The 17,694-nt window shown below is 45.9% G+C and overlaps 1 protein-coding gene across 1 annotated transcript in view; it reads left to right on the top strand.

Annotated features, from left to right (window-relative positions):
• EPHB1 (EPH receptor B1) overlaps nucleotides 1-17,694 on the top strand; it is a 452,618-nt gene that overhangs the window by 285,121 nt on the left and 149,803 nt on the right. Inside the window, 1 exon segment of the mRNA XM_037844578.1 lies at nucleotides 14,550-14,705. Coding sequence (XP_037700506.1) covers nucleotides 14,550-14,705 — 156 coding nt within the window.

Raw genomic sequence — 17,694 nt, 5'->3', positions numbered from 1 at the left:
TGACGAGGTCCTGAGCAAAAGCACAGTCCAGACAAAATCAATCCGGCCAAATACATGTGTCTCCAGCCTTTTGGATAAACCTCGTGTAAATGTTCTGCCTTGTCACACTCTCTTGGAGAGTCTTTGCAGTGGGTATAAACTGATTATCTCAATATATAGTATTACTCATTGTTTCAGTTTGCTAAAGCTGCCAAAATGCAATATACCAGAAATGGATTGGCTTTTATAAAGAGGATTTATTCAGTTACAAATTTACAGTTCTAAGGCCATAAAAAGTGTCCAAACTAAGGCATCTTCACTGAAAAAAGGCCAATGACATCTGGGGTTCCTCTGTCACATGGGAAGGCACATGGCTGGAGTCTGCTGGGCCTCTCCCAGGGTTAGCTTCCGGTTTCCATGGCTTTCTCCAAAATGTGTCTGGGCTTCTGTCTCTCTTAGCTTCTCTCTCTCACCTCCTGTGCATCTTTGCTTGTTTCTCCCAGGGTGTTTCTCTCTAAGCATCTGGGGGTCCTCTCTTAACTTCTCAGGGCAAACTCTGGATTTCATCTCTTAGCTTCTCTCCTGGTTCTGGTTTCAAGAGCTCTCTCCAAACTGTCTCTGGGCATTTCCTCTATAAGCATCTCTCTTAAGAATCCAGTAAACTAATTAAGGCCCACTTGAAAGGGCGGGGTCACATCTCATGGAAATAATCTAATCAAAAGGTCTCATCCACAATTGGGTGGGTCACATCTCCATGGAAACAACCTAATCAAAAAATCCCACCCACAATAAGTCCGCACCCACAAGATGGGATTAAAAGAACATGGCTTTTGTGGGGGACATAATAGATCCACACTTATGATTACTTCACTTTTTCAGAGTTGACTCCTTGGCTTGCAAAGTGCCACATCCACTATTACCGGAATGAAGAGCTGAGACCTGGCAGAACAACCCCTCCTGGCTCTAGGGCGTGCCCGAGCCAGCTTTGATTGCTGTGTGACCTTGGACAGGCCTCTTTTCTCCGGCCTTCTGCTCTGGAAATTCATGACCTGTATCTGCATTGGCCACATTTTTTGGGCAGGAAGGAAGGTCAGGGCAGGGGAGAGCTATGGCCATGCAGACAGAAGGGCTCCTGTCCCTTATCTGTCAGCCAGCTCTAGTAATGCAGCCTGAGAAATGCAGCCTCAAATCTTTTCCCGTCATTACAAAAATTAAAAAAAGAAAAAAGAAAAAGAGAAGAAAAGAAAAAAAAAACATTTCTTTTGCTCACATCTCCCACTTGAATGCTGTGTAATATCGTTGTAGATTTATATGTTTATAGCTTTTGTGACCTGGGGAGAAGCTGGAAATTCCACTGCGCCCATTTCTACTCCTGGGCTTCTGTAAAGGTCACAGCAAAATTATTTTATCAAGTACACCACAGAAGGGGGAAAAATCTTAATCTCATGCATATGCAGCACTTGACCTTCTCTTCAGATGCGCCACCTCTTAGCTACACTTACTTAAACATAATGCAGCTCCTCCTCAGAAGCACACGGAGAATAATTAGGTGCCCCAGCAGCCCAGCCGGAAAGGAGGCTGTGTGCGTGTGCGTTTGTGTGTGTGTGGGGGGGGGGGGTTGGGGGGAGACCTAAAAGATGAGAAAGGAGGGAAGGAGTTGAAACAGGCTGGGGATGGGGGCGGGGTGGGCCCTGCCAAGCCGCAGCAGGTTCAGCCTGATTATCGGGGCACATGGGCAGGCGGAGCAAACGCTGGCGCTGTGTCCTGGTCCCCTTGCTGACTGCACACCTCTGGCCAACATTGCCTTCTCCAGGACTCATTTTCCCCATCACAGATCTGGGATGTGCCGACTCTGATCGATGGGTGGTGGCCAGCTGGGCATTAAAGACCCTGGGCTCCAGTATAGGTTTAGTGGGAATGAGTGCTGTGATTGATTAGCAATGTCTGCCAGGGCTGGCAAGGGAGGGAGTGAAAGTGCCTGTGCTGGGAATGGGTTAGCCTCATTCCAGGATATTCTCAGGTCTTTCCCATCCCTGATTGACTGTGATTTGTGAATTCGCCATAGGCCTGGGCTGAGGAAGCCTGGGTAGGGAGAAACAAGAACAACCTTCCCTAAGAGAAGAGTTCTGTATGCCTTGTCAGTTTGGGAGGGGAAATGAGATTTGGGTGATGCATCCCAACAGTTGTTTTTGGTTGTGTTGTTGTTGTTGTGAAAAGCAGAAGAGTGGGTGAAAACAGTGCCTTTCCTGGGTGTGGGGACTCACAGGTCTGGCTGATCTATTTGTGGCAAAGTTGTCAGCCTGTGCCTCTGGGGCCCGGGAAGGAATGGGGAGTCTTGCATGGATTTCTCATCATTGTCCTGACTTTAGAAATGCACAGAGAAGTCACCTTTGTTTATCTTAAGAACTTGGTTATAAATTATTTTTTAAGGAAATCCATCAAGGTCTGTGTCAGGGGAAGTACTGAAAAATAAGGTTTTCCTCAAAGGGTAAACACTTCAATTTGAAAATGTGGGAAGCAGCCTGACTGCCAGCATATGTCTCCCTCTCTCGCTGTCCAGCATTGCCAGATTGATGGTGTTTTTAGAACACTGGCAGCTGGGCTCTGACTCATGGGTGGAGACAGGGACTGGGAAGGGAGACAGCTAGGGATTCCCCTGCCCCTGGCTGAGCAGCAGGAGGCCGATAGCCGGCACCCCTGGCGGCCAAATGGACCCAGTCAGGATAGAGGATGCTCTACTGATCAGGCTCTCACCTTCCTCTCTGGTTGGACCCTGGGGACCCCCTGAAGCTGTGGGGAGGGAGAGGGGAAAGGGCAATTCCCTTAAAAGACTCAGGGTATTTCTTTGCTCTTCTAAAGGAACGCTCCCTCCTGGCTCCGCAGAACAGGCTAACCCACCTTCTTCACCTCTCTGCTCCAGCCGCTGGGGACTGATGCTGTCTCCTTGCCTTTGCCTGACTGTGAGGCCGCGTCCCCTCCAGGAGGTCTTGCTCTGCCCCTGGAGCCCAGCACCTTAAGAATTCCATCCTCACCTGGTTGTCTTGATTGTGGGCTCCTCTGAGTCCCCTCATGTTTCTGATTCCCTGCCTGCCTGCACTCGTTCTCCAACAACGGCCCTCTTCTTGTCCACTGTAGAAAAACTCAGGACACGTAGAAAGTGCTCCCTAAATGTTTGTTGAATGGATGAATCAATGCCATAAAAGAGAAAGGGCTCACTCCTTCAAAACAGACTTTTACAGCTGCAACTGTGCATATTGAGGCAGAGTTGGAGATACAGAGATGAAACGGATGCACAGAAAGGCTGGGGCTAGTGAGGGTCTTTCTCCACTAACCCTCAGCCACACCTCGCATCCACTGCCCTCTCCACCTTATCCTACCCCAGGGACACCTTCACTTCCTGTCTCATCCCCACCCTGCCCCTGCCTAGCACAGCTCTCTCACCTTCTGGTATTAAGATAATATTTTTTGGTTAAAAAAGCAATCGAGGTTTATTGCATAAAAATGGGAAAATAGACTCAGAAAGAAAAACCTACCCATACTTTCACCACTATACAAAGAAAAATGGGTCCTCGTAATAGTGTTTGGGAATTTGTTTTTCACTTACTGATATACTTGTCACAAAAGACATATCTTCACCATCTTCTTTGATGGAGTCATGGTTTTCCATTGATGGATGTGCCATAATGTATTTAAATGACACCCTATTTTAGGGCATGTAGGTTGTTTCTAATTTTTTCTTGTTATAAATAATACTGCAATGGATATCCTCATAGTTAAACTTTTGAGCTATGTGTGATTATTTAGAATTAATTCCATAGATCTTGGGCACACTTCCTACCCCCCATTTGCCTCTCTGGATCCTACTCCTCCTCAAAGGTGAGCCCCTTGTGGGCCCTGGGGAAGAGGGCCGGCTCCCAGAGAAGACTTCAGGCCCGGCCGGGATCTCGGCTGCTGTGGCTGAGCTCATCCCTGCTTCACTCACTGTGCCCCTCAGGGTTGCAAGAGCCTGGGAAAATGCAGGACCAGGACCTGCCCTGCCCCAGTCTCTGCCCAGCAGCCCTATACTTCCCTGGGTTATTGCCTCCTGCCCCAAGCCAGGGCCCCCATGTCCAGGATATCGGGTGTCTCTGTGAGGAGCCAATTGAGATGCTTATGCTCTTTCTCTAAGGTCTTGGCCATGGACAGGAAGGTCCTGTCAGTTGCCTCCTTGGTGACTCCTACCACATCTTCCCATCTCCCTTCTACTCCAAGGTAGACTGGGCCAAGGAATGAGGTCAGCTGAGTCCCTACTCTCTGGGTAACCTTGAAAAGTTAGGGGCCCTCTCTGGCCCTCAGTTTCCTCTTTCAAAGGATGCATAGCCCTTCCCAGTCCAGACCTTCTCCATCCTACCTTCTCTCTGTCCTATTATCTTTGTATTCCTCACCGCTCCGTCTTCTCCCTCTGGCCCACTCCTTCCTATCCCCTTTGTTGGGCTGAGTCTAAGGAACCAGCCACATGGGGCTCTGGGCAGTGACTGGCTGTCTGGTTGGTCTTTTAGGGAGGGGTGCAGATAATGCCCAGTCTCGGGACAGTGAAACAAAGTAGATGTGGAGACTGGCATCTCTGTCCAGGGATCCTTTCCCTGTCCCAGTCCAAAAAGGGGCTCTTCTTGTCCCTCTGAGGATTCCTGAGTCTGGAGACTTGCCCACCCCTTCCTCATAGTAGAGGGTCCTATGAGCCCTGATGCAGACTGGAAGTCAGGAGACAGAATTGGGAACAGACACAGCCAGCCCTAAGAGTATCAAAGCAGCCCTTGTTTCTGAGTGAACCTGCACTCCCCCCCTTTCCTGCTCTTGGCCCTCTTCTATTATCACCTCCAATCCCCTACAGTGATCCCACTGTCAGTGTGTTGGATTTTTAAATGAGGGCTCTAGGAAGAGGAAAATGCTTAACCTGAGTGGATGAAATGTAGATGGTGGCATCGGTAGGAAAGCAGTGGCATAAGCCAGATGATGGGTCATCATCTTCAACACCAGCACCCAGGCCAGCACCTGGCACTGGGTAGATGCTCAGTGCATGTTTGTTGAATGAATGAACAATCCCCAGTCAATCACTAAGTCCTCCATGTGTAAATCGCTCTTGAATTCATTTACTTTTCTTCACGCCCGCTACCCTGGTTTTGTTACCACGCTTTTGGGCTACTGCATCTACCCCTAACTGTCCCCTCTCCTCCAGTCCATTCTCTTTCCAATAGCCAGCATGCTCTTTCAGAAATGAAAATCTGATCATATTTCTTCCCAATTTTTTGCCCTTCAGTGCTTTTCATAGACCTCAGGTTAAAGCCCAGGGGCTTGACAACGTCAGCCCAAGTTACCTCTCTGGACTCTAACCTTCCTCCAAGAAGGAAGAGGACACACATCTTGGCCTGAGCCTGCAGTGCTTCCACTGTGCCCAGCCACATAAACGCTGCTCTCAGTTTCTTGATTGAGTCACTTTCTTTCCCCTGGGCCTTTGCATATACTGTTCCCTCTACCTGGAGGAATCACCATCTCCCCTCACACACCCACCTTGCCCCTGTCAACCTGTATGACTCTTATTTATTTTTTATGTCTTAACTTGGATGACACTTTCCCCAAGGCTCTCCCAGCCTGGGTCAGGTCCCTGCTGTGGCCTCCTCACACCATATTGATCCCACCCATTGGAATTGCCAGTTTGGAGTGTGTCTTCCCCCTCTAGGATATCAGCTCCACAAGGGCAGGGATCTTTGTGTGTTTCATCCATTGTTGTATCACAGTACCTAACACACTTCCAGGCCTATAGTAGGTGGTGAGTAAATATTTTCAAATGACTGATTGAAGAAGACATTTGATCTGACTCCTTACAAAAAACATCTAGTTGCTATTTATTGAGGATTCCAGGAAATTTGTATACGTTATCACTAATCTTTACAACAGCAGTAAGAAGGAGGTTACCTTAGCCCTTTTTTACAGATGAGAGGACTGATGTTCAGAGGGTTAGGTAACTTGCTTAAGATCACCCAACCAGTAAGTGACAGTTTTCTCAGACCTCAAGATAGTGATGTTTCCACTGTGCCAGGTGGCCTAACGCAGCGATTTTCAAACTTGAGCTGCATCAGAATCACCTGGTGGACTTGTTAAAACACAGATTGCTGGGCCTACCCCTAGAGTTTCTGATTCAGTAGATCTGGTGTGTGGCCCAGGAATCTGCATTGCTAGCAAGTTTCCAGGTGATGCTGAAGCTGCTGGTCCATGTACGACTGATCTAGGTCATTAGAAAATACCTGGGCTTGCTTTACAGCTCTCCCCACCCCCAACCACAGTGACCTTGGGTCTGGGTTGCAGGATCCAGCCCTGGACTGGTCTCTCAGTGGGCTCTGATCCCCGCCCAGCCTCCACATCTGGGCCTGGCCTTAGCTCTGTTCTCTGGGTCAGGTTGCCAGCAGCGACCTGGAGGCCTGAGTGCCTGTCCTCCCTGCTCTTCTGTTTGTCATCCTTCAGTTCTGACTAGTGGCTTCTCCATTTCAACAAGGCAAGCACCTGTCTTGACCTCACCTCTTTGACAACTTCCATGCTGATGCATTCTAGGCCCACTGCTGGTGCTGTTGCTGCTGCTGTGCTGTGCTGTCTGAGCAGCTTCTTAGCTCTGTAAGTTATAGTCTTGTCTGTGTCATGACACCTGCAGCACTCATCAATTTCAGCAGTGTCATCATGAATGAAACGTATATATGACACGGCTAAGTGTCCTCACTGCACAGGCCGTTACAGCTGGCACCAGGCCTGGGGAGGTAGGACCTGGAGACCCATTTGGCTTTACGAGTCCAGGATGATGTAGAAGTGAAAGTGCCCCAGCCTGTCTCCTACCATGTCCCATCAATGCACTGAATTTTTGGCAACATCTATGACTACCCAGAGTTCCCCCCAGGCAAGCTGAGGGGTCTGCTTCTCTGAGTCTTTACACACTCTTTTTCCTTTGTCTCACCATCCCATTTCTGCATCAACTTCTACCCATCCTTCAATGCCATGAGCATGGGTCACCGCCACTGGCTGCTTTCTCAGCTTCCCTCTATTCTCCCCCTCTTCTAAAGACCTCTGGTACATGGCACCTCCACCTCTGGTGTAGAACTTTTATCACTAAACAGCACACTAATACCTGCTGTGCTCAGCTCTTTGGTGTCAGAGGTTGTCATCCGTATATTTGTGTCCTCTGCAAAATTAAAAAAATGCAGTGATTGGGATTTTCTTTGATTGCTAAAGTCAATATGTATACAATGCAAAGCACTGGGAAAGTATAGAAAAGCACAAAATAATAACCATCAGTAATGCCACCACTCCCAGTTTTCATTTTAGTGAATGTTATTTTAAAAGGTGATTCTACATAACTCCCAGGGAGGAATGTAGACCCGGCATCGTGGGATGGAGAACATCTACTTGACCAAATGGGGGAAGTGAAAGGAAATGAAATGAGCTTTAGTGGCAGAGAGATTCCAAAAGGAGCCGAGAGGTCATTCTGGTGGGCACTCTTACGCACAATATAGACAACCCTTTTTACGATGTATTTTGTGAGGCAGTTTTACAACACTACAAGTCTTGACGAAGAAGAAAAGAGGGGAAAAAAAAAAGAACCATCAATACCAGATTAAAAAAAAAAATCGTAGTTTTAGGAGTTCATTTAAACCATAGGAACTTTTCACTTATGTCAGGTTAGCTGTACCAGTCAGTGATTAAGTAGAACTACAAATTGTATAGGCTTTATAGTTTATTGCTGGTTTATGTCCTTAATAAAGTGTAATTATTTATTACCAACAGGGTATTTTTAGCTGTGACTATTGTATAAAAACAAATCTTGATATCCAGAAACACATGAAGCTTGCAACTTTCCACCCTGCCCATTTTTGTAAAACTGCAGTCATCTTGGACCTTTTAAACACAAATTTTAAACTCAACCAAGCTGTGATAAGTGGAAAGGTTACTGTTTATACTGTGGTATGTTTTTGATTACAGCAGACAATGCTTTCTTTTGCAGTCGTCTTTGAGAATAAAGGAAAAAAAAAGTTGATTCTAAAACTATATAGAGAATATGAGCCTTATTATATATATAATGTATAAATACACATTATACATATCCATTTTTGATATGAGATAATTTTGATGGCCATGTAGTATTCCATTATATGGATGTTTCATGATTTATTTAGTCAATATCCTATTGTTATACTATTAGTTTCCTTCCTTCCTTCCTTTCCTATTATAAATAACACTATGATGAACATCCTTGAAGATAAATCTTTTTCTACACCTTCTTGCTTTTTCTTAAGAGTGAGTCCTTAGAAATGGAATTGTTGAATCAAAAGCTCTGAACATTTTGCAGCTCTTAAAACACATCATCCAATAACCTCCAGGAATGCTATAAGAACTGACACTTTGTATAGGAATTCCCACCACCTCATACCCTCTGATATTAAGGGTATATTATATTATCATTGTTATTGTTGTAAAACTTTTATCTTTTGGATCTTATCACCGCCAGCCTTCAGTGAACATTAAATTCAATTAACCATAGAATGCATATGAATATGTGTAAGGCTTGTGCTAAGCACTGCAGAAAGGAAAACACAAAGGTGATAGACCTAGTGTCAGCCTTCAGAGAGCTTATGAACTAGTATGGTAGCTGGACGGGTGGGTGGATGCGGCTGCATGCGTGCCTGCCTGGGAACTACTTCCCAGCTGTTGGTTTTCTCAACATATTGCCATGAAAGTAAGGGCAAGTGGGAGCTTCTAGAAAATCCTGGGTCCTGAAGGGATGTCCTGGGGCTGTTCAGGGAGGCTCATTTCTGGGAAAAGCAAGGTCTGCCAGTGAGGGGAGACAGGAGAACCCTGGCACGGGGGCCTCAGCACCACCTCCTGCCAGGCAGCCTCAAGCCTGGAATTGCATAGGAGTCACACTAAACCCCAGGCCCAATGTGCAGAACCGTGCAGAGCTGTATGCAGGACACTATGGAGTTCTTTGCTCCCCTACCTCTTTTCCCCACCCATGCAGCAGTTCTTAGCAGCTGCCAAGAGCAGTTTTTCTGCCTTTCTTACAGAGTGGGAGCAAAGTGTGGAGATAGAAGGGTGGTTTTTGGAGCGATGAGCTCAGGGTTATGAACCTCCTTCTCCCTGACCAGAAGCCTGTGCCTTGCTCCCCTCCCTGTAACCCGTGAGGCAGGCAGTCCTCCCTGAGCCAGCTGCTGAGCTGCACCTGCCTTGGGAAAAAGGCACCCGGTTCTTAAGGAGGGGATGAATATTCATTGCCATGAACCTTTGCAAACTCATTTGGGGAAAAAAAATTAGATCAGGAGAAGTAATCAGATTATTAAAAAGAAAGAGCAAGAACAGAAAGCGGCAGTGGAGGGAAGGACCATATTTAAAATGCAAGGAGAGATTTCCTTCCCGTGCAGCAGCTCTGACCCCCTGGACCGTGCACTGGCAATAGTTAAGCTCTCCCACATTTCTGCTGCATAAAAATGTTTTTGGAGGCCTCAGTAGAGGAGGGGCAGAGGCAATACGTGCCCTCCACATACGAAAATTATAAAATAATGTTCGGAGATTTTCATTTTATCTTCCTTTGATATCAAGAAAAATAGTGAGTGCCAAAGAGGCTCTGGTGAGTGCTGAGTGACAGGTTAAAGGGCTCCAATAAAGATTAGATGGTCCACTATCTCCTGAGGAAATTGCATAAAAGTGGTTATTCCCTCTTGCTTCTATTAATTTCCTCTTCCTGGCTGCTTGGAAATGCTTCATAACCCGATGCTGCAGATGGGGACGAGAGGCGCTTTCCATTATCTCAATCACTGCACTGTTTATGAGACACTTAATCTGTTTCTTTATAAAGTAATAGTACTGTAGGTGATGGATTTAGTGTCACTGGAAGTCTGCATGCAGGGACGGGAGGGGGGGACATTCTCGCGAGCATTGTAAGCACTAGGTAATTTGTTATATTGTTGAGGCTCTGAGGAGAAGTTGGGTGGGCGTTTCAAGGTGACCTTCTGGGTATCAGCTAGAGGTTTCAGTCCCTTGCTGCTTGAAGGGGGAGGGAAGTGCATGTTTTGCCTGGAGAATAGAAATCACATACATCCCTTCCCCTCTGCCGAAATTAGGGTGTGGGTGAGGTGGGTGCAAATCTTCCCAAAACACACAGAGGATGGGTGGATCTACAGAAGGCTATGTCCTCTGTCTGAACCGTGATCCCTTGTGCCAGAGAAAGAAAACCCCCTTTTCTGAATGAAACATAGTAACCATGGGCTGCACTGATGTCATAAACATACAGCCCTTCAAGTTGCAGGTGTCCCACTGACAAAGGACCTCCTCCTCCCAAAAGGATGAAACTCCCTCCAGCTAAGATCATGAGCTGGGTGCTCTGGGACCTGATTTTCCTCCCTTCCTCTCCTGTTGTCCCACCTCTTCCCTTCTGGCTTTGTCTCCCCGCCCACCCCATCCCCATCCCCACCGCCTTCTGAATATCACCTCCTAGTCGCCACAAAAAAAGTGCTTCTTATGCTGCTCATCTCATAACGGAGCCCCCAAATGACGCACATCTGACTGATCAGAGCAGCGAGCAGCTTCTCCCTCTGCTCCTAGCGCTCCCCGCGCACCCCGGAGCCCGGCACAGATGGCGCTGCGTTGGAGCCTGCGCTTGGTTGTCTGCCTCTTCCTCCAGAAGGGAGCTTCCTGAAGCCTGCACACTATCTGCTCTCTGCTCTTTTTCTGGTGTGGCACCCGGCTCGTGGCGGATCCTCAGTCCTCATATGTCAAATATTACTTTGGTCATAGTTCTGACCTTAGTTCTGTATCAAGGGAAGGGCAACTCCCGGGTTTTGAGGTGATGATAAAGCAAAGTAACTGTGGTACCCACCTCAAAATGGCTTGAATCAGGTGCCTGCATGTGGTTGGTTAGACTATCACAGTATTTAATTATTGTTTCTTTGAAATTGTAGTGCTTTTAGGCAGGGTGTGCAGTCTCTAGTTTGCCGGAGCCCCTCTCCCCCACCCCCTGCCCTTTTTCTACCCTACCTCGCCCAAAACCCATTTGCATTTTCTTCCTTTGGCCTAAATATTCTTTGTCAGAATCTACCCAGAAGCATCATTTATTCACCTCTAATTAGAGGTACTTTTTCTCAGGGGGTAGCACTATAGTAAATAAATAATAGTTTCCTTATTTATTTTTCTCTGTTGAATTTCTGGTAAAATCATAATATTGATTCCCTCTATTTCTTATTCCTGCAGTGGTGTCTGGTACAAGATGAGTTAAAAAGGCTTTATGGACTAGCTTGGCACTTTACTCATTATTTGAAGCATTAATTCTGTGAGAAAATATAGCACAAGGATGATCGCAAGTTATTAAGAGTTTAACAAATGAACTTGGGAATGTTGCTGCTTTACAAATTAGGAATACCTAGACATAGATTTTATTAAAATATTAATTTAATAAATATGAATATTGAAAGATTCATCCATTTCATTCTTATAGGTAAACTGTATTTTATGGATATAATGATTTACCTGCTATATGTACAGAAACAGTCTATGCAGAAACACATTCTTCCATTTTGGTTCCAGGATTTATTTGCTGGCTTTGGGAAATTATTTTCTGACCAAAAGGCACTGCAAAGAAATTTTGTTTTACAAGCAGAAGTAGGTGAATTGGGGAGGAGAGGAATTTGCATTGATTTAGCACATATTAATGCCAGGTACATTTTCATATTTGCTTTTCTTAAATTCTTACAGCCCTGTGAGAGTTGTGAGAATTATGTTTCTTTTTTTTAGATCCTTTATACACATGAGCAAATTGAGGCTCTGAGGAATTATATAACTTGCCAGTGGTCTCCCAGCTTCGAGCAAGCAGAGAAAGGAGTTGGACCCAGGACTGGCTGATCACAGCCTGTGCCCACTGCTCTGGGGAGGATGAGCCAGAGTCCCTCCCAGGACCTCTCTCCCCAACATTTTCAAGAGCTCCTGTCCCTAAGGGTCAGCTTAGACCCACTTCCCTGCATCTCCTCCTCTTGTGGCTGCCTTAGAGTCCAGAGACCTGGCCTCTCAGAGCTGCCTTCTTCCATCAGAAATCTCAGCAGAAAGCAATTTCCAACCCCCTCTGCCACTTGTGGATCTCAAGATGATTGTTTATGCTGTTCACTTATTACATGTAAAGTGAGGAAGCTTTTAAGTGCTGGAAGAAGGTGAAAACACCTTGTTCTTCTTAACCGATATCTTAAGAAAATTACAGTGACACGGAGACCAAATATGAATGTCTGAGACGTTACCATTTTGGGCAGCACAGGCCTGGGAATTTTCCATGTTCATCAGCCCCAGAACTTAATGGGTCCCAGAAATTGTGGATGGTTTACAATAGAAAGGGCTCAATGCTTCTTACAGGAGACAGGAAGAGCTGTGCAAGGAGAGAGGGAGCCAGGGGGAATGAGATAGAAAGAGAGACTCTACTGAGTGGGCTTGGAATAATAGAGTAGCAAGCCAAATCCTAGCATGCTTTCAATGTGCCATTCAGTGTTTTCTCCTTTGGTGTTTTGTTTGTTGAGTCTGCTGTAAAGATTGAACTCGTTTCTTCTTTTCACAGAGAAGTTCCTTTTGAATGTGCTGAGATGGGTCAGTAAGTAGCCCATTTTTATGTGGGTTGCAATAAAAATCTTTAAGGACCTCATTGAGTCATCCGGACAACATTTACCCCAGTGTGTTCCATGGAATGTGAGTCCCAGAGGATGCTCTACAAAGTGGGCCTTCCTGGTTGGATACTTTGAGAAAACAGGATTCTATGTTCCTTTTTTGGAAGTTATGAGAAGTTCTGCAATCAAGAATGGGATTAATTTTTAAACCAACATTTTCAAAATATATTTGGCAATAGGACCCTTTTGCAAGTAACAGGTGTTAACAACCCAAAGAACCTGGGCTCCTGGGAACACACTCAGGTTAAGCTGATCCACAACTTTCCATTCCATTGCTTCCCGTCCAAGATGGACTCCCACCCCAGAGTACTTCCAGAGTAACTGAAACCTCACTTTAAGTGAGAAATGGAGTTAGAAAACTTTTGCAGCATAGGAAACAATTCTTCCATCTCATCTTGGCACAAAAGCAGATTTTTTTTTCAAATAGTTTATATCATCACTATCTTTTCTCCCACTGTTTGATCCTGGGCAACTTTTTAACTTCTCTTTGCCCTAATTTTCTCAATAGCAAAATGGAGATACTAATAGTGACCACATAGAGTAATCATGTAAAGCACTTAACAAAACATGTTGACAGATGGTGGCTGCAGCAATATTTAAAAATACTCTGCTTTACAGGAGGGAACAATATATTTGGGAAGATGAGCTTTTGTATAAGTAGAAACAATTACAAAGTTACTTCCATTACGGCAACAATCATACTGTATTATAATTTTTCAACTACACTGTTCACCAGCAACTTAAGGGCAGGTTCTACTCTCTAAATTCCCTGGGTCAGTTTCTCAAGAGGTAGACAGTAAATCTTGTCAAATGTATTGGTAAGGTGTGTAATACCAAACCAGGCAACCAGTCAATAAGTTTTATCCAGTCTCAGAGGAGTAGGAGACAGATTGGGAAGAGCCAGGGAAAGAAATGATGGGGAAGAACCTCACGGAAGTAAGATTGGCAGGAACAACATTTTGAAGGATCAATGAGGAGAACAGATGTCTGGAATTGGGGGTCTCCATAGATGAAGCATGGTGAAGGCTCAAGGGATATTCTGGAATCAGACTTTGCAGAGCTTAGATCTTCACAGGGAACTAGGAGGAGATGCCCCATATCTGAGGGTAACTGTTAGTGGGTATCAGGCTGTGCCAGGCATTCCCAACCTTCTCCACTGCCATGTGCATGATGGATGACACCAAGTGTGTGACATATTCCCTGGTGCATTGCCTGCAATGCCATCCGTTTCTTTCCCCACCCCCAAGCATATCAAAATGCAATTAAAGGAGAAAGATGTTAAGGCGATAACCTTGAAATCACTTTAATTTCCTTTTAAAGAATCAGTCATGAATTTCAGTCCTTTGCTATCATTCATAACAAATGCTAGTTAACACATGTCACAATGTCCCTCATGTGTTGCAACATGGCATATAAGAACTATGGGACTGGTCCATTGTCAACTGGGACCCCATTGCATCCTGAAGACGTAAAGTGAAATTCCTTCCATGAGTGGCTCAGGGTAAGGCCCTGGCTGTTAACCAGGTGAAAGGGGGAGGGAGCAACCATTTATAGAGCACTTACGTCCCAGGCATTGAGCTATACATTAGATTCATTGTCTCAATTAAATATTTTGACACACCTGAAAGGGATGAATCATTACTCATATTGCTCGAGTGCGGGAGGCCACTGTTACCAGGAAGGTATATTTTACTAAGGATGTTTGAAAAATGGAAGTATTAAAATAGGGGTTTCCTCAATCTGAGATGGGCAAGGGGGGCATCTTGATATCCATTTTAGGGGTCAGAGTCTCTCATTTGTTGTGAGGAAGGGCTGCCTTTCTTCCATTAATTCTCAGATGGTCTCTTTGTGTTCCAGCCTGCCCTGCAGGGATGTTCAAGGCCAGCCAGGAAGCTGAGGGCTGCTCCCACTGTCCCTCCAACAGTCGTTCCCCGTCGGAGGCATCGCCCATCTGCACCTGCCGGACTGGCTATTACCGAGCAGACTTTGACCCTCCAGAAGTGGCATGCACCAGTAAGTGCTGAGGCTCTGCTGGGGTGTTTGGTTCTAGGGCAGTGCAAGTGGTGGGGTGAGAAAAATAAGAAATCCCCTGGATAGGAGTGCAAAGAAGCAGCACTGGCTGTGGTGCTGAAACGGACAGCTCCTGCGCTTGGGAGCAGGACCCTTCTTTCTGCTCAGTAACACAGGCTCAAGGTACCATTGTTTCTCCTCCCCTCCTCCCAAATGGGGGGAGGTCTTCTTCCCACCCATGCAGGGAAAATTTTGCCTACCAGAAGGTAAAAGGTGCCAACCTGGAGAGCTCTATTTGAGTGCAAAACCAAGATTTACTAAGAGATTGGAACAACTAGTAACTCTTCCAATCTCTGCTTTAAAGAAGCCCTTCCTAGGCCCTACAGCTGAGAATCTCTTCTGCAACCAGGCTTCCCTTAGACTTCTCTTCATTTTATTAATTATCCAGTTATTCTCTATTTGCCATATTTGTTACCATGTTGGGGGGAGGGAGTCCTTGTGTTCCAGGACCATACTTTCATCTCTTTATGCCCTTTCCAGTGCCCAGCATGATATAGCAGCTGTTTCCCTGTCAAATTACAAGACCAAATGCCTGGCCACAGAGTACAACTCTGAGGCAAAAATTCCAGGGTCTGAGGATAACCCATCAGCTACACCACCCTACCATTTTCCACTGAGAGGGAAGGGCAATCATCCTGCCAAAAGTGGGAGGGCCCTGTTTCCACTCTCTGGATAGGGATGGGTATGGAAAGACTTCCCTCCCAATCTTCTCCCCCACAATCTTGGGGAGGCAGAAAGCACTACTCTCTGCAAAGCACTTCAGAGAACTTCTCCCTGCCCCCCTGAACATTGCAGCCTTGAAATAGGGATGCTCTCTCTCTTCAATATTCCCATTGTATTCAGGGACTGATACACCAAAATTAGCCTCTAATTATGCTAAAACTTTCTTTTGGGTTGGATGCTGCTACCTGGCTCCCCATGAACAGGGACTTTCCTTTATACCTTTTTAGGCCAAATCCCTTCCACCCCCACCCCCACCCCAGCATAGAAGTGTGCAGGGTGAGAGATTCATACACACTTGCAGTTTGTTGGAGAACAAATGACTGACTCCAAGTGGAAGAATTTAATTGTGGCCTTGAAGTATATGTGTCCTTTGCTGGGTAAAGAGGAATGCACATTTCTTCTAGGTCAGGGTCTGCACTTGATCAATGCTTATAGATTTGAACTGAGGAAAAGCTCATTCTCTTGTAAACTGATTTTCCCCAGATCTCCCTCTCTGGTGGGTGGGTAATAACAGAAATGGTTCTATTTCTGCTGACTATAGTCCCTGTCTTTCTACAGTGATGTCTCCACTGATTTCTAAGTTCCCCTGGGGGGCTGGGGTCTTCCATGAGCCCAAAAAGCACTGTTTAGTGTACTTCTTTAGAAGCCAGTTAAGAATGCTGAATCACCGCTCTCTGGGTGTCCAGACCAAGGACCAGTCTCCATGATTACATATGCCCAGGGTGTCAGCTTCCCTCCTGAAAAAATTCCCTTCCTCTTCCGCTGTGATTCCTCTCTCACTGGCCAGGCTCCCTCTACAGGTCAACTCATGCAAATAGAAGCCTGGTTCTCCCAGCTTGCACTTCTGCAGGCACAGCCTATAAATTCATCCAGCCCCTGGAAAGGGTCCCCTAGAAGGAAGGTATGCCAATGACCAAATGCTCAGAATGCTGATGCAGAGCTGTCTCTTTGCTACAGCATCTCTCCCATCTATCAAGGCCATCTGACCTGAAGTGTGTGAACCAAGAGGATTGAATCCAGGAGAAAAAGGAATGCCCCAAAGCCTCCAGCCTGCACCTTACAGACCCCACTCTTCACTCTGTCTATCCATGTCCTGAGTCCACCCTCATCAAAATCAGACCGCTCAGTCTTTTCTCTCCTGTTAGCCCCTGGGGTCCCACAATAATCTCTCTATCTTACTAGGAGTGAGGGTTTGTGCCAGACTTCCCTATGTGTTTCACCACACCAGTCATACCATTTATATAGCTCTGTGCTATACCCCCAGTCTTAGAGCACTAGGATCAGGCCGTGAGTTGCCAAATCGAAGTCACACCTGGCTGTGCTGGATGCCAAGAACTCATGGATGCATTGTCCAGCTCCCCGCCTTGTCCCCAAGAGCAAGCGCTTGATGAGGTCAGGGTTGGGGCTGCAAAGCAATACAAGGCAAAACAAGTGTAAATAAACTTATTATTTTATTGAGCCTCATTACATATTTGATTTATTGTGTACCAGAGAAGTACTGTATGAAAAAGTCAATTTGTTGGCTTTTATAATCTCATTAGGGTTTCCTTTTAAAGCATTCTAATTGGAGGTGCCATCTGTTCTCTTGAAAAGGCATCGCACATCACCACAGTAAATAATTTTTCAGATAAAAGGAGCATATCTGGAGCTGTTGAGGCAAGGCACAACCCTGCACCATGGCCTTGGGAGCTTGGCTGGTTCAGCAAGTCGAGCAGGGCAGGTGTACACAGGCCCAACCCAGTCTGGGAGAGGCTGGCTGGGGTGGGAGGGCACGGTGTTCCTACACTTTGCTAATGGAGTCCTCCATCTATGCAATCAGGAAGCAGTTATGGCCTGACTGGGCACTGGGTGTATCCAGGTAAAGAAGAAAGCATCTGTCTTTCCAAAATGTCCAGGCCCTTGGGCAGCCACGTGTCCAGATTCTGTGGGCATGGGTTGGGGGGCAGCATCAGAAACATCCAGGAACAGAGGCCTCACAGTCCAGAAGGGCCTTGGGTTTGGCCTGTTCCATTGTCGTTAAGTTAGATTTTATCAACAGTCTCATGCATTCACTGACAATATTGAAAATTTTCAAAAGAATCTTTTTATCTTATAACTTTAAAATGTGCCCCTTGACTAGGCCATAAAACCTATAATGCACTAAGAATTAACATTTTTAATGAATCCTGTTAATTTCTTGGAGCCAGCACACATATATCCATTGTATTTT

This window comes from Choloepus didactylus, chromosome 1, assembly GCF_015220235.1.
Source record: "Choloepus didactylus isolate mChoDid1 chromosome 1, mChoDid1.pri, whole genome shotgun sequence".
In the NCBI taxonomy this organism is placed as follows: domain Eukaryota; kingdom Metazoa; phylum Chordata; class Mammalia; order Pilosa; family Megalonychidae; genus Choloepus; species Choloepus didactylus.
The sequence above is the reverse complement of the archived record's forward strand: the minus strand, read 5'-3'. Positions and strand labels throughout refer to the sequence as shown.